At 42.4% G+C, this 27,185-nt stretch overlaps 4 protein-coding genes across 8 annotated transcripts in view; 2 read left to right on the forward strand and 2 right to left on the reverse strand.

Annotated features, from left to right (window-relative positions):
- Positions 1-2,368: 2,368 nt before the first annotated feature.
- LOC105566042 lies at positions 2,369-3,949 on the forward strand. Its single transcript, XM_012019745.1, has 3 exons — positions 2,369-2,932; positions 3,017-3,080; positions 3,735-3,949. Exons 1-3 carry the CDS (start codon positions 2,906-2,908, stop codon positions 3,947-3,949), a joined length of 306 nt encoding a protein of 101 aa, XP_011875135.1. The 5' UTR covers positions 2,369-2,905.
- Positions 3,950-3,985: 36 nt separating this feature from the next.
- LOC105566041 (protein SDE2 homolog) lies at positions 3,986-6,238 on the reverse strand. Of its 3 annotated transcripts, XM_012019744.1 has the most exons (4): positions 6,063-6,146; positions 5,875-5,973; positions 5,151-5,244; positions 3,986-4,993 (listed from the first exon to the last, which is right to left on the reverse strand). In XM_012019744.1, the coding sequence occupies exons 3-4, from the start codon at positions 5,217-5,219 to the stop codon at positions 4,253-4,255; spliced, it is 810 nt and encodes a 269-aa protein (XP_011875134.1). In that variant the 5' UTR covers positions 5,220-5,244; positions 5,875-5,973; positions 6,063-6,146; the 3' UTR covers positions 3,986-4,252. The 3 variants fall into 3 exon arrangements, with proteins under 3 accessions (XP_011875134.1, XP_011875132.1, XP_011875133.1); XM_012019742.1 differs by lacking the exon at positions 5,875-5,973 and having other exon boundaries at positions 6,063-6,142; XM_012019743.1 differs by lacking the exons at positions 5,151-5,244; positions 5,875-5,973 and having other exon boundaries at positions 6,063-6,238.
- Positions 6,239-7,245: 1,007 nt separating this feature from the next.
- On the forward strand, positions 7,246-15,654 carry LOC105566044 (ubiquitin carboxyl-terminal hydrolase 16). 3 transcript variants are annotated; one of them, XM_012019749.1, is made up of 13 exons: positions 7,246-7,640; positions 8,711-8,844; positions 8,919-9,106; positions 9,201-9,363; positions 9,534-9,701; positions 10,217-10,438; positions 10,528-10,790; positions 10,877-11,109; positions 11,268-11,748; positions 12,090-12,387; positions 12,552-12,685; positions 13,192-13,367; positions 13,706-15,654. In XM_012019749.1, exons 1-13 carry the CDS (start codon positions 7,556-7,558, stop codon positions 13,717-13,719), a joined length of 2,559 nt encoding a protein of 852 aa, XP_011875139.1. In that variant the 5' UTR covers positions 7,246-7,555; the 3' UTR covers positions 13,720-15,654. The 3 variants fall into 3 exon arrangements, with proteins under 3 accessions (XP_011875139.1, XP_011875137.1, XP_011875138.1); XM_012019747.1 differs by having other exon boundaries at positions 7,248-7,640; positions 12,552-12,821; XM_012019748.1 differs by lacking the exon at positions 7,246-7,640 and adding an exon at positions 8,195-8,370 and having other exon boundaries at positions 12,552-12,821.
- Positions 15,625-27,185, reverse strand: part of LOC105566043 (probable ribonuclease ZC3H12D) — a 20,275-nt gene continuing 8,714 nt past the window's right edge. Inside the window, exons 2-7 of the mRNA XM_012019746.1 lie at positions 21,622-21,898; positions 20,608-21,124; positions 19,495-19,780; positions 18,952-19,282; positions 18,516-18,798; positions 15,625-18,201 (exon numbers count right to left, since the gene is read on the reverse strand). Coding sequence (XP_011875136.1) covers positions 17,844-18,201; positions 18,516-18,798; positions 18,952-19,282; positions 19,495-19,780; positions 20,608-21,124; positions 21,622-21,898 — 2,052 coding nt within the window. The 3' untranslated portion in view covers positions 15,625-17,843. The remainder of the gene's footprint in view (positions 18,202-18,515; positions 18,799-18,951; positions 19,283-19,494; positions 19,781-20,607; positions 21,125-21,621; positions 21,899-27,185) is intronic.

Consider the following 27,185-nt stretch of genomic DNA (forward strand, 5'->3'; position numbering starts at 1 on the left):
TTTTTGAGATGTTCAAGAGAAAATTTATAACTTTTTCAATGTTTAGCTTATGATATTTCGATAACTATTTGTCAGAGGGAAAAGTAGTACAGGACTTTTTTTACTTGATTTGGTCTCAGGAATATGCTGTCGCAATAGTGCTCTAATTATTGAAAATTTTTATGTATGTAAATTTGGTAGAGATGGTACAATACACACAAATTTTCCATAATTGGAGCACTATTGCAACAGCATATTCCTGAGATTAAATCAGGTAAAAAAGTCCTGTACTACTTTCCCTCTGACAAATAGTTAACGAGATATCATAAGCTAAACATTGAAAAAGTTATAAATTTTCTCTTGAATATCTCAAAAAGTATTAGGCAAATAAAAAAATGTTTCAGACAAAACTTACGTACTTTTTAACGTGGAATGCGAATCTGTTATAAAAAGTGAGTCCCGTCTGGGCCGTTGAGCGGTTCACACGTCTTCCGACGGAAGATAAAATTTTTGATCCTGCGGGATTGCATCATCCCGCGCGAGGCTCGGTAGTTGGGCCTCTGCATTGTGTGACATTAAAAACGCGATTGCACGTTAAGAGATTTATACCATCAAGTCAAGACTATTGGTTCGTCGCGGTTGTGTCGGCTCGATACAGGAGCCGGGTGCCATAACAAGATAAAGAAGTTATAAAAAGTGGGGGTTCCCATTTTAGATTTTAAAGTTGTCCCCCGCCCCACCCACAGGGGTGGGGGTGGGGGAGTCAATTTTGGTATCATTCGATAGCTCTTTCAAAAATAGGAAAATACGTATTTTTCCGTTTTCCGATCCATCCACAATTTCTCGGGATATTCAACCGTTCCGGGACTTTTAGACCACCCTGTATGTATCTTATGTTCGTGAAATATTCGACTGGCACTACTACAAATCTTTTTCGAATGTGAATAGAATAATCTATCGAATATAGCGAGTCGGTTATATGTATATTGCATGATCGCTGGTTCACTGCCTTTTGCATAAGATAAATGTATAAAAGTTAAAATGGGACACCCTGTATATTTACGGAATATTCTGGAATTAAAAATATTTGCACTCCAGAAGAATATTCATAGGACTATGTGTGCTATCTGGGTGGTCGTTGGAACAAAGTAAATTATTTTCCCCATTTTATTTGCCATTTGCCATTCTATTTTCGCAGCGATGGTATGCGGCCTTTCGAACAGTTATACCTGTCTCCTTGGAAATTTCCTTGGGACACCCTTTATGATATATTTCTAAAGAAGATCCCCCGATAACAATAGGCATCCTACAGCTGTTGCTCAACGTGTCGGTTACCTGCAAACTTACAGCTTTCGCCATTTTTGTTCTCTAAAACCGATAATCCTAGTCTTATATTTAAGACCGTCTCGAATTTGTCTAAAGCTGATGTATGGAACATTTCAATGGCTACGGAGTATCTAAAGATGATCTTAAGATGGACTTGAATATAACACTATGAATTAAGATCTGATTTGAATGTAAGACTATGAATACCGGCCAAGTCAATCAGTGAATTATCACTGAAAACAGTAAATATTCACCGATTCAGTTACAAGTATAGCACTGAATTCTTATATTTTGGCACTTGTTTATAAAAAATAATTTTATAAGAAATAAATAAACGTAATCTACAACACGCTCCCGAGAAAAAATTTTCGTGCGTGAGCCAGTTCTACACAGTTTTATATAATTTCATAAATTCATACATGCTTTTATATAAAAAATTTTTAAGCGTGAAAAAGTATCTTCGACCGGACTTTATTTGGGCGGCGATACAGGCGAGATTACAGTATAGTCGGGCTTAAAGGCTACATTTATAAATGGATGCGTGTTGCTTTCTTCAATGTAATGTGATGACGCACTTTGCTCGGTATGCGTCATCGGGCTATCGTGATTACTCATGAAATTGACATTTGAACACGTCCCCTCCCTCCTCTTGTAATTCTTACAAACGGCTCGAAACAACAGTTGGATTATAAGAAGTATCTTTGATGTGTAGTAAAAAAATTTCGCGTGATATCTCAGACTGTCGATATGACGTACGAACTGCGCAATTAAATACATGGGTGAAAAGGAGATAGGAGACGGAAGATTTGTAGAGATAAAAAATCGGTTTTTGCAAATCATTGTAATATGATTGTTTTTGACACCGATGATCTTGTTAATTCACGCTCTTTAAAAGTAAATCGGTGTATTATCACTGAATTATTCGGTGCTATACTTTTAACTGAATCGGTGAATATTTATTGTTTTCAGTGATAATTCACTGATTGATTTAGGCCGGTATATAGTCAGATCTTATATTCAAGTCCATCTTAAGATCATCTTTAGATACTCCATAGCCAATAAAATGTTCCATACAGCATCTTTAGATAAATTCGAGACGATCTTAAATATAAGATCTGACTAGGATTGTCGGTTTTAGAGAACAAGAATGGCAAAAGCTGTAAGTTTGCAGGTAACCGACACGTCGAGCAACAGCTGCAGGATGCCTATTGTTATCGTCGTACAAGAAAACAGGTTCTGACATAAACGAAAAGAGAATGGCGATGTTGCATACTATATTATAAATTTTATAACAGTTTCTACGATGTTTGGTTCTTTTGTGCACTGCACTAGCCGTGGAAAAGATTAAATTTAAGATTCATAAGAATCGGTTCATAAGAAAAGAGAAATGAATTTACAAGAACACGATATCACAGATCGATATGAATAAAATAAACATCTGCTGTCTCCTGGTTTAAGATCCTGCCTGACAAGTCGCGATGTCAAAAAAACGACCGTTCAGGTTCAGGTTCCGTGAAACGGTTTTGCAAATAAAATTCTTACATCGTTCCGTTCTATCATTTCAAATTTAAACGAAATTAATATCCGCACGAAATTGAAAATGGCACGTAATAATGTCGCCGACAGGGTAAATATCTCAAACAATAAAACGCAAAGGCTACGAGACAAATTTGAAATCAATCAGGTCTGATAACTTCGCTCAACTTTCCAGTCTAAATTTTGCAAAGCTTGCTGCAAACCACGTCGTCACATTTGCCCACGAGCTCTCGCGAGATGTAAGCATGCTTCTTTTAAATATATTGCCTATTATATTTTATATCTTTACAATATTTATCCCGATACTTTTATACTTAGGGCCACTTTAACCAACTCCGATTAACTTTAATCGACGATTAACTTAATCAATAGTGTCGCCAACATGAAGACTTCGGTGTGTCGTTCTTAATCTATCTTTTAGTAACCTATTGCACTCATAGGTTCCACTGACATAACAATTTAACAATTTCATCCATGTTAAAGATGTATGTTTTCAAGAAGGCTATTTTAATTTAATACGTGAGATCACAGTTATTCCATGCATCAAAAAGATTAAGTTAAAAACAACACACACACACACACAACAGGTCTTCATGTCGGCGACACTGTTGATTGAGTTAATCGTCGATTAAAATTAATTGGATTTGGTTACAGTGGCCCTTAAAGTGGGAATATCAGTTTTTTTTTTCGTAAACGCGAGCAATCACCTGGGATATATTTAACAATTAAGTCACTGTTATTTGCAACATATCGTATATTATTCATTACTGGTGACTATAAGCAAACTTGCTACGTCGTATATTTTTGTTCTATAATTTACTGAGTGACTAAGCTCGATTGCCCTTAGCTTTGTTTATCAATTTCTGAATTCCCAAAAACTTTACTAAATGAAGCACAGTCAAGAACTCTACAGAGACACGCAAGGAACGACAATTTCGTTCTTATTAGTGCGAGATACATCACCGAGTTTTATCGTTGGACGAACGAGTACCTGTTCACGGATGATTTCTTAAGATCGATCGTCGCATCAGCGATTTTATTTGCAATCGGACTAAAGCTCACCGGGGAATTGAACGCATGGAGCCTATCGAGAATCGTTGTTCGATAGTATCGGGAAATTCGTCGAAGAAATTAAAGATCGTCGTTTGAAACAATATGCAATGTATTATAATGCATTACAATACTAAGTTTATCACACAAAATTTGCTTAAAATAAATGACTTCACATCGTTAGGTTCTCCTCGCTTTACTTTCTTTAATTATCTACTAAAAACTTACATAATACGTTAAAAATTAATTTCTTATATTACTCTTTAAAGCTATTATTACACAAACCGATATAAAGCAATCAATCTAACTTGAGGACGCCGCGAGTAAAATACAGATATTCTTTTGTCATACTTTTATACATTCACGTTCGAGACTCGACGATACATCTTGTACCCGCCGAGTCACTACTCAATACTTTGTCGTTTATCTGATTATCGATCGACGACTCGGAATGCTCGCTCTCTACTTCCTCGACGCGCTCGCCACTTCCAACATCGTCGCTGGAATGTCCGCTCTCGTTCGCCGACGCTTCCTCCTTCGACTTGGTTCTTTCTACAGGCAGTGGCCCTTCCTCATTGCTATCGTCAGAATCCTCAAATTCGTCGGAGTCGATCTCCATGTCTAACATGGTCTTGCGTTTATTGAGTCTACTACTCTCCTCCTCCTGCTTCCTCTTAATGCCCGACGGACCGGCGGCTTTGAACCCCTCCTCCACGGCATCTTCGACTTTCTCGGTCAATTCTGCGCGCTCCTTATCGTAATGCTGATCTCTGAACTCGTGCCTCGGCTCGGCGCACAGCTTCTCCAATTTTTTCTTCTTGCGCTCCACCGCCTCCTTCTGCCTCTTGGTCTGCTTCTCAATCCAGGCTTTCAGCCTCTTCTCCTCGTTTATGTCGCGCAGCCTGCGACCGCTGAGATCTCGGCAGGCCTCGCGATTCGTGGTCTTCTCGATCTGCGCGCCTATCGCCCGTAACATCGACCCAAAACCACCTTTGCCGCCCAGCAACCTCGGCACCACAGTTGCATGGCCGTCCGGGCAGACGTCACCTTCTTGCAGAAGCCGACCATTGTGCAGGATGTAATACTCATCGCGTGAAAGATTCTGCAAGCAAGAATGAATCGGTGATACTCCCTTGTTAACATTATCATCGATAAATGTAAAATCCTTCATCTCCTTAGACTCTGATAAAAGTACAACGTAAAAAGTTGAAGTTTGATGTCTTTTTGTATAAAAACAAAATTTGGAAAATCGTTATTACTCTAATGACTGCGCTAAAGTCGATGCATCTTCTGACACTGCCGACAGTCACCACTTTGTGCGTGTCCATGCTACGCCCATTTTTCAGGATTGTGCTGTAAAATTCAAAATTACATTAACATAAATTATCTGCATGATATTTACAATCACCTTTTCTCATGTGGACAATGTAAATTTTACAAATTAGATGTCGGGATGCATAGCATAGACATGCACCAAGTGGAAATATCTATCGGTAGAGTCAGCAGATGCGTAATGAAACAGTTGCAAAAGTAAAAAAGAGCGCGCGAAACAGTCTTCCGAAACTGTATGAAGTAAAACGTCGGCGTGGCCGCTCTCAGGTGTCTCTCTGGTTACGGTTCTCTCTCGCTCCTTACGCCAGGCTTAGGGTCAGAGCACAAAGCAACGTAATAGCTTACGACAAAGACGCAAGCGTAAACGTAGATAGAGCACAAGCCTTGGTGTAAAAGTAACCGCCATATGTAATTGGAGGTGAGTACGACATACGTATGCGTATGCCAAAGTTGCTTTGTGCTCAGACCCTTAAGTTCAAAGTTGAGCAACTCTTGTATAGCAACCGCAACTGCCACTGGCAACAGGAAACAGCACTTTGTAACTAGCAGTTGCCATCCTTTTCAACTGGCAACAAGACGTTTGCAACTCATCGTAGAATGCCCTTTACTCCACGTATTGTGGACGACGCTACATTTTTTCTTTAAGTTTACCCTTTTGTGGGGACGCCTTTCAAGCGTTAGGTTAGCTTAACGTCAGCGAGATATTTCTCAAAATTCCTTGAAACTCATGCGCTCAATCGTAATTAAATACTGAAACCAACAATAGGCGCTTAAGCTTCTTCGAGCGCGACCACGCTCCAAAATATTTTAAGGTTAAGTTTCGACATTAGCGAACTTACCGTTGCATCCTCGATTCCTCGCTTTAATTCTCGCACCGAAATCGGCGTGTCGAGGCTGCATCTCACCGACGTTCCCGCAATATCCACGTTCAACATTTTTGCTCGAATAAAACTCGCTTGCTCGCTACGAGACGCAGAAGTGTGCAAACCAACGCGCACGAAGGCTCGGAGCAAGATGGCGAAAAGCGGCGAGAAGAACGGGAAAGAGACGAATATCTAACGTACGAGAAAGAGATGGAGAAGGGACCGGAAGTGAAGCCGGAGGGAATCGTCCAAAATGGCGGCGACCAACCGAGAGAGCGCGAGACTTGCACTTCGGTGCACTCCGTCGGCGTCGACCATGGACCTAAGAATCTCTGGACCGAGCACGAAGTGGGAGAACGGGCAAGGGGGCTGGCAAATTTGCGGTAAGGGGGGGGTGAGAGTGCTCTCCTTTTCTGTCCTCTTGGTATCTCATGGTATCTCTTTCTACAAGAGGTCACTGTGACCTCTTGTAGAAAGAGAGGTCCAAGAGGACAGAAAAGGAGAGCACTCTCGCCCCCCTTACCGCAAATTTGCCAGCCCCCTCGCCGTATGCTCGGTCCAGAGATTCTTAGGTCCATGGCGTCGACGAATCAAGAGCGTCCCGACGACCACGTTGCGCTCGACCGCAGCCACTCACGGCGCGCGGCGCACGGGATTTCCGCCGGACCGGCCAATCAGTAATCGCTATGTCAAATCAGCCAATGGCCGCGTTCAGCAGACACAACTGTTGAGTGAGCGCTCAGTGATTTCTTAATATGATTGGCTGGATCTAAAAGTATTAACCAATCATACTGAGCGCTCACTCAACAGTTGCGTCTGCTGAACGCGGCCAATGTCTCCCGCTGAGGGTGCTTTCACATGGAGCGTAAGTTGCGTAGCGTAACCTGCGTATCGCCAATCACAGGACTAGTTCAACGGAATTAAGCCCGCTGCAGACGATGCTATTTTTCCTGCTGGATTGCTTGCGATTTACTAAATTACTAGGAATCCTGAGTGCTGAATGGTGCAACGATAGTAATTTACTAAATTGCAAGCAATCCAGCAGGAAAAATAGCATCGTCTGCAGCGGGCTTAAGATTGCAAGCAATCCAGCAGAAAAAATAGCATCGTCTGCAGCGGGCTTTATATTGAAACGGTTCTATCAGCATGATCCTGTGATTGGTGATACGCAGGTTACGCTACGCAATTTACGCACCATGTGAAAGCACCCTAATAATCAACGTAGGCACCTGCACCGTACGCAGGGGCACATCGCGGTACACCCGTGCGCGTCTCCGCGCGCGGCATTAGTGGTGGTGTGTACTCGGTGCACGCGCGCGCGGGCGGACGGACGGACGGAGTTTCCACATGTTTTTTTTACTCACGCAAACGTCAGGGTTTAGCTGACGAACGAGGGGGAGATATTTGGCGTGGCGGACACGGGGGCGCGCGACAACGGCAACGTCCACGGCGGTTGGCGCGGCGGCGAGATGAGCAAAAAGCGGAACAGGCAGCCTGACGCGAACCCCGACGTCAGCGAGGCCTCCACCGAGTCCTGCGACGAGGCGAGCGCAGGTTAGGAACTCGCGCCTCCGCACCCCGGAGTTCCTCGTCCCCGCCGGGATCGCCGCGGGCGGTCGGTAGGGCGGACGGGTATGGGGGCAGGAGAGGAGACGAAAGTTTCAAACCCCGTCTTTTCCTTTGTTTCGAACTTCTCGCGTGCTCCGGTCCCTCGGGGTCCCCCGTTGAGTCCTCGAAGCGCAGGAGCGGAGACTCGGCGAGTACAAAGCGTTGCGATTTCGAAATTCCAAGGTCCGGGCAGCCGAAATTCCGGCGTGCAGTAATTTAAAAGCGAATCCCGCGATTTGACACAATTCAAAACACACGGGTGTTTGTCTCGTGCTCGTTTCTTGTATTTCCTTTGTTCGCTTCTTGTTCGCTCGAAGCGGAGGAGCGAGTCGAGTAGCGAAGAAATTCGGAGACACGAAAACATTACGGTCTGGAAATTTCGAGGTCCGGGAACTGAAATTCCAACGTTCAGTAATTTACAGGCGAATCCCGCAATTTAACGTATTTTACGCGCAGAGTGTCCGTCCCTTGCTTGTTTTCGTATTTTCTTTGTTTATTTCTTTGTTCACTCAGAACAGAGGAGCGAGTCGAGCAGCTGAGAAAGTCAGAGACACGAAAACGTTGCGATCTGGGAATTTCATAGCCCGAAAAGCCGAGATCTCGGCAGTCAATAATTTCAAACCAGATTTTGTGATTTAAGACAATCAAGACATGGAACGTCTGTTTGATAAAATCTGTAAAGGAACATCTAAGTCAAATTTACAGCTGTATCTTACTTGGGGCCCGGTTTCAGCAACGTTGTTTCAGTTCAGCTTAATTCGTTCTTTTTCCAACTGTCACTTTAGAGACAAACGCGAATTAAACTAATTGTAAGATTAAACGACGTTTGGTGAAATCGGGCCTCGTTAGGTCGAGTTTCACAAACGTCGGTCAACTGCTAGCCGAAGGTTAATTGATTCTTTGTCTCTTCTTAAACGATAAGATGGAAAAAGATGGGGAGTCGACTGAACCCTAGTTAACAGTCAACCGATGTTTGTGAAACTGGCTCCTAATGAGCGATATTAATCGACTATTAGCAGGTGCAAGATGTCCGCACATAGCGAAGGCCATCAACCTGAACAAAGTGAAGAAGAACCTGAAAAAGACTGGCATATTGAACGAGTGTTCCATGTGCAAGAAACTGGAGGCGGACCACAAGACGACGGAAGAGGTTGCGACTGAATGTAGACACGATCATTCAATCGGATGGCGTACTGAGGTCTCAATTGAATTTCAATTTTGCAGTGTGATATTCCCAAGCCTCTGTGGATCTGCCTGCAGTGTGGAGAACAAGGCTGCGGCAAGGAGCAGAAGCAGCACGCCGTCGAGCACTACAGGAAGCCTCACAGCGACTGCCACTGCATGGCGACGGACTCTTACCATTGGAACGTCTGGTGCTACCAGTGCGAAATTGAGGTTCATCCGAACAGTAGGTGAGCTAAATGATGAACCATTTCGGCGTAAAAAGAGCGTGTTTCTAGACGTGCTCGCTTGCAACGTGTTTCGCCTTTTTGTTTTTGTTTTTAGGAAAAAGTTGTTAGAAACCGTAGAGTTTATCAAAAAGTGTGGCAACATACCACAAGTATCTCAGCAATCGAATATGCCAGCGAATCAGTGCCAAAAAGAGGTGATAGTCGACGTACAGGAGAAGGACAAGCATAAAATGTTGAACAATCTTCCTAAAGTCGGGGTATGTAAATTAATACCTTTTTTCGTCTGATTTAACCTCGCATCGCTGCACCTTTCTTCGATCTCAGAAATCCTGCAATTTCTTGTTTAACGTATACTGCAATGTAATACGGAGAGAAAGATGTACGAAATGCATGTTGATAATAAAGAAATCATTTAATTATGCAACAGGGTTTAGCAAATCTAGGAAACACCTGTTTCTTCAATGCTGTACTTCAGTGTCTAGCGCAGACGCCTTACTTGGTGAAGGTGCTGGACGACCTACGTTTGCCCGGACAGAAATTTGTCTTGCCAGGTGGAAAGCTCAAACCTGTCGATACTGAGGAAGAAGTGGAGCTGGTACGTTTAGCTCTTACCAGCATTGCCTTTTTTCCCGTCTCGAGATCTTTACGGGATGACGGTTAAGTTTAGTAATAGAACAGTAGTCTGTCAAGCAAAAACTACCGACTCAATTCTTGGATATGTCACCTTGCATATGTGACACTAGAAATTTTTAACGGAAGAAGTAATTTTATAATAAAAATAAAGTGACAAAACGGTTTAAACTTCACCTTGACGGGGAATAAGTAAATCTTAGAATTTTCCAGCCGTAGAAATAAACAATGTGAATTACAGATAAATAAATAGTTAAGTTATTGGAAACTAAAACGAACCAAATTTATCTTTAGACGTATCAGTCAAATTTGTTCTTGATAAAACAACAAAATAAAATATAATCAAAACGATAAGACAAAAAGATGTGTGACTACTATCGTAAATTTTTAGAGATTAGACATTAGGAGTAAACTTTTAAATTTTTGTATTTGATCTTTTACGGGGAAAGTAATTGTTTCCCTTCTTTATTCGTCTCGTAGCCACCAATCGAGGGAACCCTGGAACGATGGGGCAGTTTCACGTCAATTCTCTGCGAAACCCTGTCGAAAATGCAAAGCACCAACGGTCATCAAACTTACACCCCTTTGAATCTCCTCTGTAAACTCAGGAAAAAGACTACGCAATGCGTGGACGGAGGGCAGCATGATTCGCACGAGTTTCTCCGACACTTGTTGGAAATAGTGCGAAATGAGGATCTCCGAGTAAGCGAGGAAGCCCTCTTAATTAATATATTTGACATGATGTGACGAATTCTCTAAGTAAATTGAAAATGTTTTACGTTGCTCTGCAGAGATACCAGAGCATAATTTTGAAGGAGGTCGGCCTGAGCGAGAAAACCAAGCCAGATTGCGTGGAGAAGAGCCTGAAATCTCGCGTGAAATTCTACGGCAATCAGGCCAGCACACGGCTGCTCGGGCCAGAGGCGGTATTCCGCGGTGTGTTGGTATCTACCCTGGAGTGCCTGGATTGCCATCACTCGTCGCAACGCTCCGAGCCATTTCTAGATTTGAGCCTACCCGTCACGGCGGACAAGCCCCAGCCTCCGCTCTTGAAGTAAAGAGAAATCTTATTTCTTTCTTAGATTACGATAATTAATTTTGTTATCATCTGAAGCAATATACGATCATCTTGATATGTAGAAGAAAGAACAGCGAATTCGAGGACACTTTCGACATGATGAACATTCAGCAACGCGATTGTCAAACCTCCGACACATCGTGGAAGCAGTTGAAGAAAGAGAAAAGGGGGGCCAGGAAGAACCGAGTTATGTCTAGGAATAAGAGGCACGAAAATCATAACAATTCTAATGTGTTAATGGATCTGGAATGGAATAATCCCGCGGAAGAAAACGACGACAATGTTCAGAAGTCAGGTATAATCTCTTTTCTTGTACATGTATAACAATTCGAACCTCTTTAATGCGATATACGCTCGCGCGCGCAAATGTATTGGAAAGAAGACATTTTCCCACTTTCAACATTGACTCTCGTAAAAACGAAGCTTTGTATAAAAAAGAAAACGTATTTTTAGAGGAGAGCGACGCCGACGTGGAAGACAACATCGAGGTGGATAATTCTCATCCGGAGGTCGGAGAGTCCGGTTACAGCTCGGAGAAAGCGTCTGCCGTTACCAGTCCTGTATCTCCCACCGATCACCATCCTAATCCGAACGACTTCAATAGCGTGGCCAGCTCGGAGGGTTGTAGTCTGGACAACAACCTGGACCCAGCACAAGTTAGACACCCAGTGAACATTAACGCGTTAACTAGCCCTAGTCCAACCGACGTGTCGATGACGGACTTGACTCAAATCAGGATACCGTCCGAGAAGACTGATAGGAACGTCGGTGTGGTCAACTCCGAGAACGAAGCGTCGACCACGGCGTTAACTAGCTCCATGATCGTCAACTCCGACGTCACGAGTCCCGAGATGCCCACCGCGAGCCTAAGCAGCTCCGCAGCTTCCAAGGAGAGCCCCACTAGCCCCGTCAATGACGAAGAAGTCGCAGAAAGGTCGGACACTCAGATGTTTTAATCTTTGAGATATAAAAATTCTGTATATCCTCTCAAGTTTTTTTCATTTTGAAAGTTTGAGCTTCATTAAACTTGCTTATTGATTATCAATTTTTTATGATTTTTAAGCCTCAGATTTTCTCAGTTTTAATTCTTTAATTTTAATGTGCGTGCGCGTAAAGAAATCAGTCTTGTAGGTTTCTGTTTTTTGAACACCTGTGCTTTTGAATGTTTCAGACTTAAAAAAATTATAGAAATTATAAGCAATTAAAAATATTTTAAGCACTGTACGTTCCTTTTAGATTCCATTGAACGTTGAATTAACCGTTGTATTTTATCAGATTGGATGGTGTTGAGACGTGGATGGCAACTACTGTATCGAAGTGCGACAGAAGGAAATATAATAACGGAACTTCCAACGGAGATGATCCCGAGGAACAAGATACGTATAATGAGCTTGGTGATATAATGACGGGCATGTCCAGGCTGGGAATTGCCGGACATCAATCGCCCGGCAGATATACGACCAAGGAGGGCGAGTGTTCTGTGGAATCGTGCTTGAATCAATTCACCGCGCTAGAGCTGATGACGGGAAGCAACAAAGTCGTGTGCGAGGCGTGCACGGCTCGCGAGAAGAAGGTAATTAAAAAAGAACAGAAAACGATCCTTCAAGAACTCTAGAGAAACTCGATATATTCAAGGAAATATGTGAGAATCGTAACATTTTCCTTTTCGTATCTTTGCGCGAGCAAGAATTTGCAATAACGCCATCTTACTTTTGCTTCTCTTTTCCTTTTCCTCAGAATCAAGAGGGCTCGTCGAAAATGGTGTGCACTTCGAGTACCAAGCAATACCTTATTTCTCAAGTACCCCCGATATTGATACTGCATCTGAAGAGGTTTCAAACGCAGCGAGTCGGCTTCCGAAAGGTTTTCAAGCACGTGTCGTTTCCGATATTGCTAGACTTGGCACCGGTTTGCACAGATCACAAAAAACCTCGACTTTATGCGCTTTATGGGGTCGTTGAGCACAGTGGAACTGTCCATGGTGGTCACTACGGTGCTTATGTCAAGGTAGATCGTATTCGACGTGTCGGCTTTTAACATTTTAGAACGTTAAAACCAGGACACTCGACATTTTATGAAAATAAGATAATAATTTGTTTCTAAAAGAATTTAAACAAGAATTTGCATATTGGAAATAGCTTTAAATGAAAATACGCTAGACGTGTGTTTCTTACTATCTTTTTGTTTGTATGAATATATCGAAAGAACTTTGTAAAGTCACTACAATCATATTGCATTATAAATGAAAGAAAAAGTAGAGACATACTAGATGTTTCAGTTGCTTTGCTTTTGATAATTTTTCGTTGTACGGAGATACAATGTACTTGATGACAGATTTGAAAAAATTATTACTTATTGAATCTTTTACCTCTGTTAGACAAGACTGCCGTTATCGCCAGATGATCCTCGATGGAAATTTCTTCCCAAGGATAAGGATCCCAAGGCGGATAACGAATCGAGTAGTTCAGATTCTGAGGGAGAAGAAGCATCAGCGAAAGCTGCGTCTGTTGTGGAATCACCGCCTGGAAGATGGTATTACGTATCAGATTCTCGGTAAGAGAATGTTATTATACACACATATCTGTGTAATTATTAGGGGAAGTCCCCTATTATGAGACAAGCTCCTAATATGAGATGGCAGGGTTCCTTCTAAATTAATAGGCATTGTCTGTTGGTTTTATCATGAATTTATTGCCTTTGGAATGAAATGTATGTTTAGTGGAAAATTCGTTGTTGGATCATGTAAACGTTGCGAAAAAAAGGTTTGCGATTAAATTTGGATGTTGAAAACTCATATTAGAGGTCTATCTCATAATAGGGGACTTTTCTCTACGCTAATTTATTTCATCATTTTGACATTTATTAATTGTTACCTTTTGTGTCTGTTGCAGGGTATCAGAGGTAGATGAAAAGACAGTGCTGCAAAGTCAAGCGTATCTCTTATTCTACGAAAGAATTCTCTGATTCGATAAAATGAAACAGAATGAAATTCGACATAGTTGCATTCGCATTTCCAATTCTCGAGAGAACGGAGACAGACTAATGAATTTGTTACTTCTACAACTTTTAGTACCATATCGCGCGTTATCGGATGTATGAAATGTGTAACTGATTATGTGTACAAGAAATCTATATTAGAAATATCGAAAATACTAACATAAGTTGTTTCTTACGGTCAGTTAGCGGGTCGTAAGATGAATCAAAAATTATTAAAAAGAAACTTTACGAACTTTCAATTATGTAATGAAAATCTGAATTTTCAGACCGTTTTGGGTCATCAGACTTTAGGAGTATTTGTAATTTCTAGTGTGAGTGATAAAATCGGAATTATTTTACGATTCGGTGATACTTTTTTTATGAATTGCATAATTTTACCAGCATAAAATAAAGTGAAAGTAAAGTTATAATTAGCATAACAATGCTAATAATAACATTAGCTAACATAGCACAATAATATGCTAACAATATTATTAGCACAATATTTAACAAGATGATATAAATTTTATTCTTTATTTGCATTCATAGAAACACTCCATGGGGATATGAGACCAAATAAATGAAAAAAAAGTCGTGTTTCTTGTATAATAAACGATACTTTCACCATAAAATAGTTCCGGTTTACGTTAGTCCTTCGTAATTTCGAGTTACAGTGTAATAAAATGCTCGTAACTTAGAATATTGAAAAGGTATATACAAATGTACCTATATTACATTTTACGTATAAGTTTATAGAGATGATTTTGCGGAGATTAAATGTGATGACGCGCGACTATGTAATTTGTAAATTAGAATGAATTGATATTGATGGAACGACAGATTAAGAAATTTTCTCGATGGCATTTCTCGGTTACGGCGAACGCTGAAGCATCATGTCCAATGTATAATGATTTGTCAGGATTTTACTTAATCTTTTAGAGCACAAAGCATCTCGAAGTTAAACGAACTTCTATTTCCTTGCAGATACGCTTGTCCGTGATAACAATTACAAATGTAATCACAATATATAGATATCGTTGAACTATGCATGTGCAAATCTATAGGCCAGCGATAACTCTCGCACATATGAGTGTATAGAGTTTTATTGAATGTGTATATGAATTCATCAAACTTAGGCCCGGTTGTTCTAATCTCTTGGTAAGTTAATTTACTTAAATCGTACATAGGCTTTGTTCTTCCTTCAAATTAGGCAAAGATAGACATAAAATTTAACTAGTAGTTATCTTACCAACAAGTTGGAAAAACCAGCTCTTAAAAGAGAAAAAGTTATATTGATAGCGTTACACGTGCATTTACATAACTTTTAATGAAATGAATGAAAAATCATTACTCACGAACTGCGACATTAGCGTTCCCCGTATTCGAAATGCGCAAAGAAAAGAGACTAGACTATCAAATGTGCGCACGTAGCAATACGTTTTTTTTGGTAATACGAACAAGATGTTTTTGTCGTGTTCTTATCATGGTGTACTTGCAATTGCATTTATAATGTATGAAAAATTACCTGCGACGACAGGCGATTAGTTAATCGTGCAATTTGTTTCTTTAATTTTCTCGTTCTACTCGACTTTAGGCTCAATTGATTTTATCGAAATTGTTTCGATTATTTGGAACGTAGGATCATCTTACGATCTCACAGTTCGTCGATCGAAGCACTCGTCCGGAAATGGAAATAAATAAATAGAAGGATATCCGCAACGTCGTATATGTACAGGACAGATTGCTGCTGCAAGACTTGGAGCCTTAATATATTAAGTCATCCAATTTTTAGAAATTATAACATCCTTTCAGTGTATACAAAACTCCGGCAATATAAATAAAAGAAAAAGACCTTTATTTGCAATATCCATTCGCAATAACATTAATACAAATTCCACACGCACATACGCAAATAGATTAACATCAGTTATAAAAATTAATAATAATAATAATCGTTCTCCACAACCGAAACGATTATCGCCTTCCTCCTTCTTAGTTTCATAGTACAGAATAATTAATGTTTTCGCTTCTTTGTTAGGTACAACATACTATATATATATAGTATTTGCTTCGCAATTCGCGGATTTTCAGCAATACACGGTATTGCGATTCCGAGGGGGAAAGAAGGCATGTTTGCCATTATACATATGTATACACATGTCACACACATACGTGTATGTATATATATTTTTATATATTTATATATTAAAATCTTATGTAGCATTTGTGTTAAATAAACATGGGAAAGACGAGGGGAAAAGACAAAAAGATCGCGCGATCTTCGTAGGGGGGGGGGGGGGCTATAAAAATCCTTTAGTAATAGTATAAATCCTTTTATACTATTAATGAACTATAAATTGTAAAATATCCACTTGTTAAAATATTCTCGTCAAATTTACTTCTTTCTTTGATTAACTTTTCGTATGACTTTTTCGTACATACACACACACACGCACGCACATAAAATTTGATAAACTTTCATAAAACAGTATTTAAAATTGTATTAGTTACAGATTAATCATTCATTTTCTCTTCAGTTATTTTAAAAATACCGCGATACGTTTGCTATAAAAATAAACACATCTGGCATAAAAGGATTAATCTCAGCCCATTGGACCATTAACGACGTTCTATTTTTTATTCTACGACCTCTCGAATAAAAGATAGATTTCAAATGGATTCTGAATGGTAAATAATAAAAATTCTTAATGTATCCTGACTGAATCAAGTTAAAGTAACATTCGAAAATTAGTCCTTTTTTTTCTTCGTAAGCTTTACAGCTGCAATATGTAATCGACAGTTCCGTGGATTAAAATACTGTACAATATTCTCCAATGTGAGGTGGAAAAACAGCGATATAAAAGTCGATTAAATATTAATTAATCCTCGTACAATTTGCACGATATTATTCGTCCTGTTTCAGGTCACCGAAATGCTCTTCGTGTGTTATACACATATAGAACGTCCAATTGCAATCAACAAGAGTCAAAAGATCGACTCTTGTTTATCTCGCAAGAGACTCGATTCTATTGACTGTAATTGGACTCTCTATACATCCTGTACTATATTAATACGAACTACATATATTAATATCGCCGGGCGATATACATATATACATACACATAGCTCTACATGTATATATGCATGCAGATAATTATGTGTACGTATATATATATGGGTTTTCCATAATTCACAGCCGCTAATATAAACGACCGATTTTCGCGGCATCGTCTTGTGTAAAAAATTACATCTCCTTTCAACCTGCCAACGACCAATGTCTTCTCTTTCTCTTGCGCGACACAACTGACGAAACTGACGAAGTCATCTGTTAATCTTTTTTAAAGTAAAAAAATACCGTTGATTGCAATCTACAATATTTAGAATTCTACAATAAATCGTTATTCTGCGATAAATAAAGTTTAGTTGGAATTCGGTAAATAGGGATCGGCGAAGGAACAAGACGATTTCGCGAGCGCGGTCGACAAGACAGAAGTTGATCGGCTCAATGTGAGACGATAATTCGATGACGCATGTTTATTACATTTAAAAACGACAGATTAAAGTACGGATCCTCTCACCGTTTACTCCCCGAATAATATAACAATGAATTTGTGTTGTAATGCCCTAGACTAATGCGCGCTCATCATGCACAACCGTTTCTCTCTCGTTAATCACTCCCAAACAATGCGACAATCTAAGTGGACATCTGAAAAATTAGGACGTTTCTTAGATTTTTGTGCCACGTTATTAGTTTTTATCTCTCGCTTTCTCCGTCCAAGAAATACTAGCTTATCTTGGCTAGTAGGACGAAAACGCAACAAGTACTCCAGAAAAGAGAATGAGAGACGAAGAACAAAGAGAGAAAGGCATAAAGATCCAAAAAATACAAATATTTTTTGTAACGATTCGATTAATTAATGCAGATACTCGTTAGACTTACATTCTGCATTACAATTTCTCTGTGATATACAAAAAATAATAAAAACTATCATACGTAGGTAGTTTCCTCAATGCTCCAATCCACGAATATTCTATGCGAAATTCGTAATCGCGTCAATTCTGATTCTTGGGGAACATCGCCAGAATGGCGGCGCAGATCTGCTGAGGATCGGTCTCATGCGGATGAAGCGCCATGACGGTCTGCACTTGCTCCTCCGGGAAGATGTTGGCGAGGTGGTAGTGCAGGCGACGTCGAACATCCTGGGTCTGCGTGCCCCAGGGCACGTGCAAGCTCGCGGACGGCGGCGATGGTAACAGATTCAGCTGGGGGTCCGAGGTGCCTAGCCTCTGCACCCGTGACGGCGGCACTAGGGCGTTACCGCGCGGCGGCCACGCTCTATAAGAATCCGGAGCGGAAGCGATACGCATCACGTGCTGGTGATGATGCTGAAGGCAGTCGGGATGGTCCCAGCTGAAATAAAGATTTGCAAGTGTCCAAGTAGAGATCACTCGAGTACATTCAGCTCATTAAAAAGACTGTGTTACACCTGATATAATAAATTTTACCTAAATCACCATTGCGTTTATTTTCTAAAAATAACGGATTAACATTACAATCGTCAAATATTAGTTGATAATTTCATATTTGACAATTTTCTACCGAAACACATCATTTATTTTGGCGTTTATCGTGAAAGATCTTTCCATCCATGTAATCTACGCTATAATATAATTATGATATACCAATTCATGAAACACGAATACGTTCAGATAAAGCGGACTCACCTCATGGCGGTAACTGGATACGACGACTCATTGCTGGTGAGTCTCGTCAGCGGTCGGTGTTGCATACCGGAGCGCGGTGGGTTGATAACCGATTGCTGTTGCTGCTGCTGCGGCGACTGGCCAGTTTGCTGCTGTTGCTGATGATATCGTCTGAGTTGATAAAGCCGCGGATCACACGCTGGATTCAGAGTCAGCTGCCGCTGCAACTTGCGATGCATGTTCACCGGTTCTGGCTCGGGATTGCTTACTCTTGGCGTGGTCCAGTTCACCGCAGATGGGTAACCTTCGATAAAAACACAAGATTATTAGATTATCCGGGCTGATGATGAAGAAAGGAAAGAAATAAAAAAGAACGGTACTAAAAGAATAATGTCTTTCTTTTTGTGAAATAATTCATAAAAGATTGTCGTGCCCAGGGTTTATCCTTGATTATCACCTTGAGGATTCTGTGCAGGAGGCATCTGCTGGTTATACATGGCGGGACTAGTTGCGGACAAGTCGGACGTGACGTTCTCCACCGATCTGCTCTTCGGGACGGACGACAAAGGTTGAACGACATTCGGCGGCACGGCTGATCTGGCCTTGCAGAGCGGCGGATGCTGCGGGGACACGGATGCGTTCGTGGACGGCAGCGGCAGGCTCAGGCTGGGTCCACGTGCTTGTAAGTGGCGCTGAGCGTGCTCCACCAATCGCTCCGTCACAGATTTATGCGGGTGTGGACCTCTCTCGGGATGCCGGAATTTACACTTGTTGCCGTATGTACATTTCTGACAATTGAAGTGACAGTCATTCTTAATTCAATTCTAAAAGCACGCGTACGATATTTGACATCATTGACAAGCATCGCCTGATCCAACGTTTCAATTTGGAATCTGAATTTCAGTCTCTCAATTTTAGCAAACAGCCCCATGAAGCCTGAAGGTAAGATAACAGGAATGGTGTGAAACAGGTATGAAAGAACAAAAAAAGGGGGTGTTACCTTGGCGTAAGGACACGGAGGAGCAGGATCGATCTTTTTAGGAGCGATTCTGAGGAAATTCTCCAAGGTAGGTCCGCTCCTGCCGAGCGGGTCGTCCGGTGGCATGAATCGATCGTTCACGAAGCTGTACATCAGAATTCTCTCCTCGACGACCCTCCTGAACTCGGGATTCTCCTGTGCCAAGTCCCGATAGTTGTCGTTGCTGACGACGATGCCGTCGACCTCCGCCGCCAGTTTTAGGATGTACCGATCGTCGTAGCACACCATACGCTTTCCACCCACCAACCTGCAGACATTTAATATTCGTGTTAAAAAAATAAGAAATAATTTTGCGTCAATGCACGTATCTTGAGTTGTATATAATAACGTTATAATCGTATAAACAACTATGCGATACAAACTGACGTGATATACAAATGTAAATATTACAAGAAATCAGTTAAGTGCTTTTAAATTAACGTACTCATCTATTTACATTCGAACAGATCCAGAAAATCGGAATAACGAATCCACTTGCAAACCTACGAATTCGCGACGCACGATGTCGAGCGCCTCATTTTTGTTTCTGGAAACGGAATACCGAGAAGAGCGCAAAAGAAAAAAAAAGGACCGAAGAAGAGGGAACGGGAGATCCTTGAGACGATTTAAGTCCACGCGGATAGATCGTGCGCGGACAGATAGAACGTTGGGCCGGTTATTCCAGCTCCGGATAATATTAGCCGGTGGCAAAGCAAGTCCAGGTGCTGGAATGAGAGAGGGACATCTCTCGCTCCCGCTCTCGGTGATCTCGGTTTTAAATTCTCGTTTCCGATCGCCGAGGCGAGCAGTTCGTTGTTTACAGTTTCGACGTATTTTTACTCGCGTGACTTGTGCAAATTAGATATTTAGACGAAAACATTTAACTTATTCACTTCTCCACCCCCCTTACTTATTTTCAAATTTGATTTTCATATTAATTAGGTGGTCGCCGATATTCGACTTAAATGTCTGATTATTTGATCCGGTTTGTTCCAAGAGTACTTGAAGACAAAAGGAAAGCGAGAGAAATGTTTCCGCGTAAAGTCAGGTGAGTTGCCTCTAAATCCTGCCGAATCTCGGACGAGCCGCACCAACCTGGAGGGTGTAAACACGAGAAGACGATCTCTCTCGAGCTCGCCTAGGATCTCTTGGTCGGCGACCGGGTTGTCGGGTCTCGAGGCTTCTTTCCGCCACTTGGGCACGAAAACGGTGATCTCCTTGTGGCCCCTGGCGCGAAACCAATCAACGCAGATCTTGATGCCGCGGCAGGAGAACACCTCCTTATTGCCGTGACTCATAGCGACGTTGCTGCCGTCGATGACGACGGGCCTCAGGTCCATCGGCGAGATCGCATTCGTCGCCGTGGCGCTCGTCGCCGTCGTCGAGGTCAGGATCGACCCTCCGCCCTCGTCGATGCCCGTCTCGGCGTCCAGCAGACCGTCCGCATCCTCGGAACCGTCGGTGAACTTTGGGGAGCAAGTAGCTCCGAGTTTGATAAGCTCGCCCAACAGCTCGTTCTGCCCCGGGTCCGGGCCCAGCTTCTGTAGCGCCGCTTGCACCAATTTCTCGGTGTAGCCCAGCTTAAGGGCGAACTCGACGCGAGCGGTGTAACCTGAACGAATGGATTTTGTTGATATTAAAATTTCGACAGAATTTCTGTCGTTTGTCTCCTTGTACTGGCATTAGGAATCGAAAATTGAAGCCAATTCTGACAGATCAGTTATGTTCTGCCTCTCGTGAACCTAAGCTTTATTCTTTTAATTTATCACACTGAATATTTGACACTATATCACTTGAAAAGGACCACAAACCATGGTCGAAACATTGTGAGTTTTAAACATAAAAATTGCTAGACATGGTCAAGTTATCTTCGAAGTCTTTTAATATTAGAGTATATGATTAACTTTTGAAACTTTGTCAATTTTCTCCGTTCTTTATTTCGTAAAGTTGATTAGCGTGACCTCTTCAAGAGGCTCCAATTAAGACCTCACTCAACATTTCCTTAATTGACCGAATTATCTCTCGTTGAAGAGACATTCTGTCGTCTCGAAACTCGCCTCTCCCTCGGTTCTAGCGATCACAAAGAAGGGAGGATTCAAGAAGACCTACCCGGGCTCTGCGTGGGCGATGGCCCCTGGATGGTAACGTACTCCGCGAACTCGGCCGCCAAGGTGTCGGACGTGGTGCGCGAGACGTCCGGGTGCGCCGGGGACACCTGCGACTCCGAGCGTGGACGTCGGCCCGCCGCTGTCGCCGTCATCGTCGTCGACGACGTCGTCGTCGCCGTTGCCGTCGTCGAGTCCTCCGCCTCGTAGTCGCTGTCGTATGAGGAGTCCTCGGCGTCCGGCATGCTGCCCGTGCCCAGTACCGTGCAGTCCACGTATCTCTGCAATACAGACGAAATCGTTTGCAATACGAGTCTTCCCCGGTTCCAGAGACATTTGTAAATGTGTAACAAAGTCGCGAGTGGCACTCGAAGTGTCAACGATCGTGTGAATTTGCAACAGTTGTAAAATTCGTAAAGAGTGAGAGCAAGATCGGCCCCATTTTTTTCGCACTCGATTTGGGTCGCAAAGTAGGTACCAAACGAAAGGTCTCGTCAAGATGATCGCAGATATACTCGTATATGTCGGTCTCAGAGTGTACCTATTTAACGTTCTAGAGATATCCTAGTGCCCAGTGGGCAATACTTAATCTTATTATCTTATTTTATCTTTATAATGCCCCAGCAAGGCCTAATACCCAAACTAGTGCCCAAAAAATGCCCTGCAATGGCGTAAATCTGTAAACCACAATTCCCTCGGCGATTTCCCCTTCGGCCTTGACACTTCTTGAAAGCGAGTCTATCGCGATAAGAATTCAATTTGTTGTCTCTCAGAGTATTTCGTATAGAAATTAATATCAATAATATCTGGAAAATGTGAAGAATTGACACAGCTATAAGATTCCACTGGAAAAGATCAATTAATGAATCATGACTGATTAGACTTCGTAAATATCCAGTAGGCAAGCTGTTTGTGGTATGTCAGCAAATTGGCAGCAAATTGCTAGTAAATTGGCGTCGACTGTGTTCGCATTAAGCTAGAATTTTGTCAGCAGAGCCTGCTGATATAACCTGATTGGCGGCGGACAAGCACATGTCCATGCAACACATCCTGTTCTATTTCCGCTGCCAATCGGTTTCAAACTGTGCAGCAAATATGTTTACTCGATTTTCCCCATCGAACAAAATCGTATTTTGTTGACAAATTTTACTGTGCTTCTACCAATCCGCCAACAGAATTGTACATGCCAGGTCCTGTGTCAAATCTGTAACTTTTCTACGGATAAAATTTGTGAAGACGCTTAACTAATTGTAAGAGGAAATCCAGCTCTCATGAGAGAGCAGAATTCGAAATTGAATGATATGCCTCGCATGACATTCTAACTATTGATTTTAGTATTAAGAGGATTGATAGTCACAGCGCAACGAGTGCTAAGCAGCTGTAAAGCCAATGAACTTGCAGCTTTTCCGTAAAGTCCGATCTACAATCCAGATAAATCTGTCAGAACAGATTTCGTCAAATGTCCACTACAAATTTTTGAAGGCAGAAAGACTGCAGATTGCAGGAACTGATATATTCGACACGTTGCCGGCATGTCAGCAGAAATACAACAAAATCCGCTTATGTAACTGAACCTGCTCGGTTTCTGCCGATTCAGCGTATGTTTTACAGACTCTGTTGCCAAAACAAAAGCCAAATACGGACACAGATGGCTATGGTTTTGGTGTGGGTTTCTAAGGGCCAGTTTCACAAACGTTGGTTAACTGTTAACCAGAGTTCAGTCAACGCCCTATCTTTTTCTATCTTGTTCTCTAAGAAGAGACAGAGGATCAGTTAACCTTCGGTTAGCAGTTAACCGACGTTTGTGAAACTGGCCCTAATAAATCTACTGCCAATCTGCTAAAACATTTTGCTGACTGGGAATGCGTTCCCTGTATTTAAAAACATTTTATTTTACAGCCAATAAACACGTTTAAAAAATTCGTGCGCGTTGATAAACTGTATATTGCACAATCGTGCGTTGTCGACATATTTTTGAAGCGCAATCGATTTGCCTGTATAAAACGGAATGTTTCTCGTTGCGAAAAACACATTGTAGATTAGACTAAAAGATGCAAGTTGACTGCCTACACGTCTCTCGGAACTAGAACTTGGACACAGTTCTTGGATCGTGGACACAAGGAACTCACAAGCTTCAGAAATCACGAGCTTAAAACACGAAAAATGGTGGCTTCCCATGGTAAACACCAGCAGTTACATATCGTCAGGGTTGGGAAGTAACTTGTTACTTGTAACGAAGTTACAGTTACAGTTACTTTCTCTCCGTCTGTAACTGTAATTTATTGTCAGTTACATTAATAGTTACTTTCTACAGGGTGTTACGTAATACCCGCCTCACCTCTTATTTACAGATAGAGCAGATTCGACTGAATTGAAAAGTCCTCTACCACTTTGCAATTTTTACAATAGTTAACGAGTTATTAATTATTAAAAATCGCTGTCTTAGCCATCGGCACACAGGGAGTTGTTTATTATACGCAGCGTTGGGCAAGTTATCTTTTTTTTTAAACTAAGTTAAGTTAAAGTTAACAGCCTTGAAAATTTAACTTAGTTAAGATACAAGTTAATCCGTGATATAATTAATGGGATTAAAAGTTAAGTTAATGATAAGAAAAATTAAAAAGTTAAAAGTTAAGTGTTTTCATCATCAATATTATAATTTCCTGCTCATCGTGTATTATATTACATTCATACGGTTGAGTGACAAGTTATAATATTGACGTTATGTCTTGGGTTTACTGGCCCCTGGTCCCCCGTAAAGGCGTTTAAGGCGTCAGATTCCGCTGCTACAGGCACTGGCGGCGGGAGGATGCGAGATCCGCGGACCTCCTTTGGGGCTGACGCGCTTGGTATCAACCTTGCATCTCGTATCTGTTCAGATCTTATCTCCTCTATCCTTTCGCGCGTACGAAAGCGCGACCGGCCGGCCAGTGAGGGACTCGGTCGATTTATGGCCGCGCGGCCGCGGGGATGAAGCTGCGTAAAAATCGAGGAGGCTTCACGGCCTCCGAAAGGTCCTTGAATTAGCTCACTCTCTCTCGAAGGACCCGGAGGAATTTATGTGCGTGCACGCGGATCGCGTGCTAAGGCAACACCGATGCGACCGCGTTTGCGGAATTTCAGGACGCGGGTGCGCGGGAGAAAAATGCGGAGGATCGATTCGCGGGGGAGGGGAAGAACGGCTCTTCGAAGGCATGCACCTTGAATGCGTACGCTCGGTGCCCGGGGTGTCAATAAACCGCCGGGCAATGCGGAAATGAACGATTTGTGCAGGCCGCAAACGAGTGTGCGCGCCGACGAGCGACAGCGGCCGATCCGTACTCCACTCGACGGCGTCCCGTTTCCCTCATCGTGCGTCTACGTTCCGTTACTTAACCGAGTCCTCGTTGTACTCATTACGTCCGATCTAGCCCGGCTATTATTCATCCTCCCCGGCGTCGATTATTTAACAATTTAACTCGCACGTGACTCTGTCTCTATGGCGGACGAGATAACAGGCGCCTCTCCGAGAGCCCCAAGTCAGTAAAAGCGATTTTTCTTTCCTCGGTAAACGGCCATCGCAGTTCGATACTATGAAAAAAATGATTAGAGGAAAGTCCGCTATTATGAGATAAGCTCCTAATATGAGATAGCGGGGTTTACCGCTAAATTAACAGGCACCATCGGTTGGTTCTATGCATGAATTTATTGCCTCTGGAGGAAAATGTGTTTAGTGGGAAATTCATTGTTAGTTCGTGTAATCGTTGTGAATATTAAAATTTGTGACTACATTTTGATGTTGAAAACCTGCTATTTCATATTACAAGCCTCTCATAATGGAGGACTTTCCTCTACTTGAAGAAACGGGAGACAAGAGTTTCAGAAGTGGTTCCTGATAAATTTCTCGAGAAAAAGTCTATTTGTAAAAAAGAAATATTAAATCTAGTTTCGATATTTCATTGATATGTGAATCTTAAAATGTGTTAGGTCCGGTTTCTCATTCTCCGGTTAACTGTTGACCGCCAGTTAGTCGACTCTCTATCTCTCTCTTCATATTGTTATCTAAAAAGAGACAGCGAATTAATTAACCTCCGGTTAACAGTTAATCAGAAAGTAAAAATCCGGGTCTTACACTGTTAAATTGTATCTTTGTGCGGAACCATCGAGCGAGACGCGTATGCCTAACTGCTATCTTTTCCCGAATCTCCTAATAGTTTTCTTCCAATGCTGAATATGACACCGCCGCTAAGAAATGCTCGTGGAGATATCCGCGTAAGATAATTCGCGCGCGCGACTCGTCTCCGGTTCGAGAAATTATCGTAAATGGGGCATAGCTCTCCCAGGTTGGCGGATGTAACCATTAGCGGAGATCCAGGTGAAAGTAGAGAGACGCGAGGGCGAGGGCGAGAGAGAGAGAGGGGGGAAAAAGCGCGGGAGAGAGAGAGAGAGAGAGGGGGGGGGAGAGACCACAGCGGTCATCAGGATCGCCTGTTCCGCTTGCGGAACGACGTAATGTTACAGGTGTAGAGTGACAATGAGAATTTTTGCGTCACTCGCGTCTCAAAACGCACGAGAAACGCAGCTAGAAAGTTACGTAAGAATAACAGACACCTGGACAGCCTTAGATAGGCATATAACGCGCCCCGTGTGTGATCTCAATCTCAAATTAGTTTTCCCGCGAAATCCTTAAATATAAACGATAGAGAAAAGTCCCCTGACGTGAGATAGACTTCTGTTATAAGATAGTAGGCTTTCAACATTCAAATTCAATCGAAAATCTTTCTCCGCAACGTTTACGCGATCCGACAATGAATTTCCCACTGGACACGCTTCGCTTCGAATGCAACAAATTCATGCACGAAACCAACAGACGATGCCTATTAAGCAGAAACGCCGCTATCTCGTGTCGGGAGCTCGTCTCATAATGGGGGACTTGATTTCCTCCATAAACAAGTAAAAATAAAAGCGGTTAAAATTTGCCAAACGTTTTATATCTATACGTACAAAAGATAATAAATATATCGTCTCTCGATATATAAATCCGGCTGGACGCCGCGTCTGCGAAGCGCCGGCGGTGATAAGATAAATATAAATTAGAAGCACAGAGATAACGGATCGCACCAGAGGCGGACGCGTTCCGCCTTCGTACACGGCGCGGCGCAGGTTTTCGCGAGTCCGAGAGATCCGGTACCGGACCTCTCCGGAGGACGCGACCCCGCCGCGAAATTCATTGATTCGGGATTCCCCTGCCCTCGTCGGCCCCCTGGCAACTCGCAGGTCGAGCACCGGCCGATTGCGAAAACCGGGACCGAAACTGGCGGCGTCTCGCGTGCACGCCGCGACGAATTTCTCGAGAACACCTTGCGCGTCGTCGCCCACCGCTCCCGGATCTAGCTTAACGTATCGGGTACACGTGAAGAGCAACGACGGACGTGTACGTGGCATACGTGACAGAGGAACAGAGAAAGAAAAAGAGACGCGAGCGAGCGAGCGAGAGCGAGAGCGAGAGCGAGAGCGAGAGAGAGAGAGAGAGAGAGAGAGAGAGAGAGAGAGAGAGAGAGAGAGAGAGAGAGAGAGAGAGAGAGAGAG

The sequence above is a fragment of the Vollenhovia emeryi genome, unplaced genomic scaffold (assembly GCF_000949405.1).
Source record: "Vollenhovia emeryi isolate VEMERY1.0 unplaced genomic scaffold, V.emery_V1.0 DF939147.1, whole genome shotgun sequence".
Lineage (NCBI taxonomy): Eukaryota > Metazoa > Arthropoda > Insecta > Hymenoptera > Formicidae > Vollenhovia > Vollenhovia emeryi.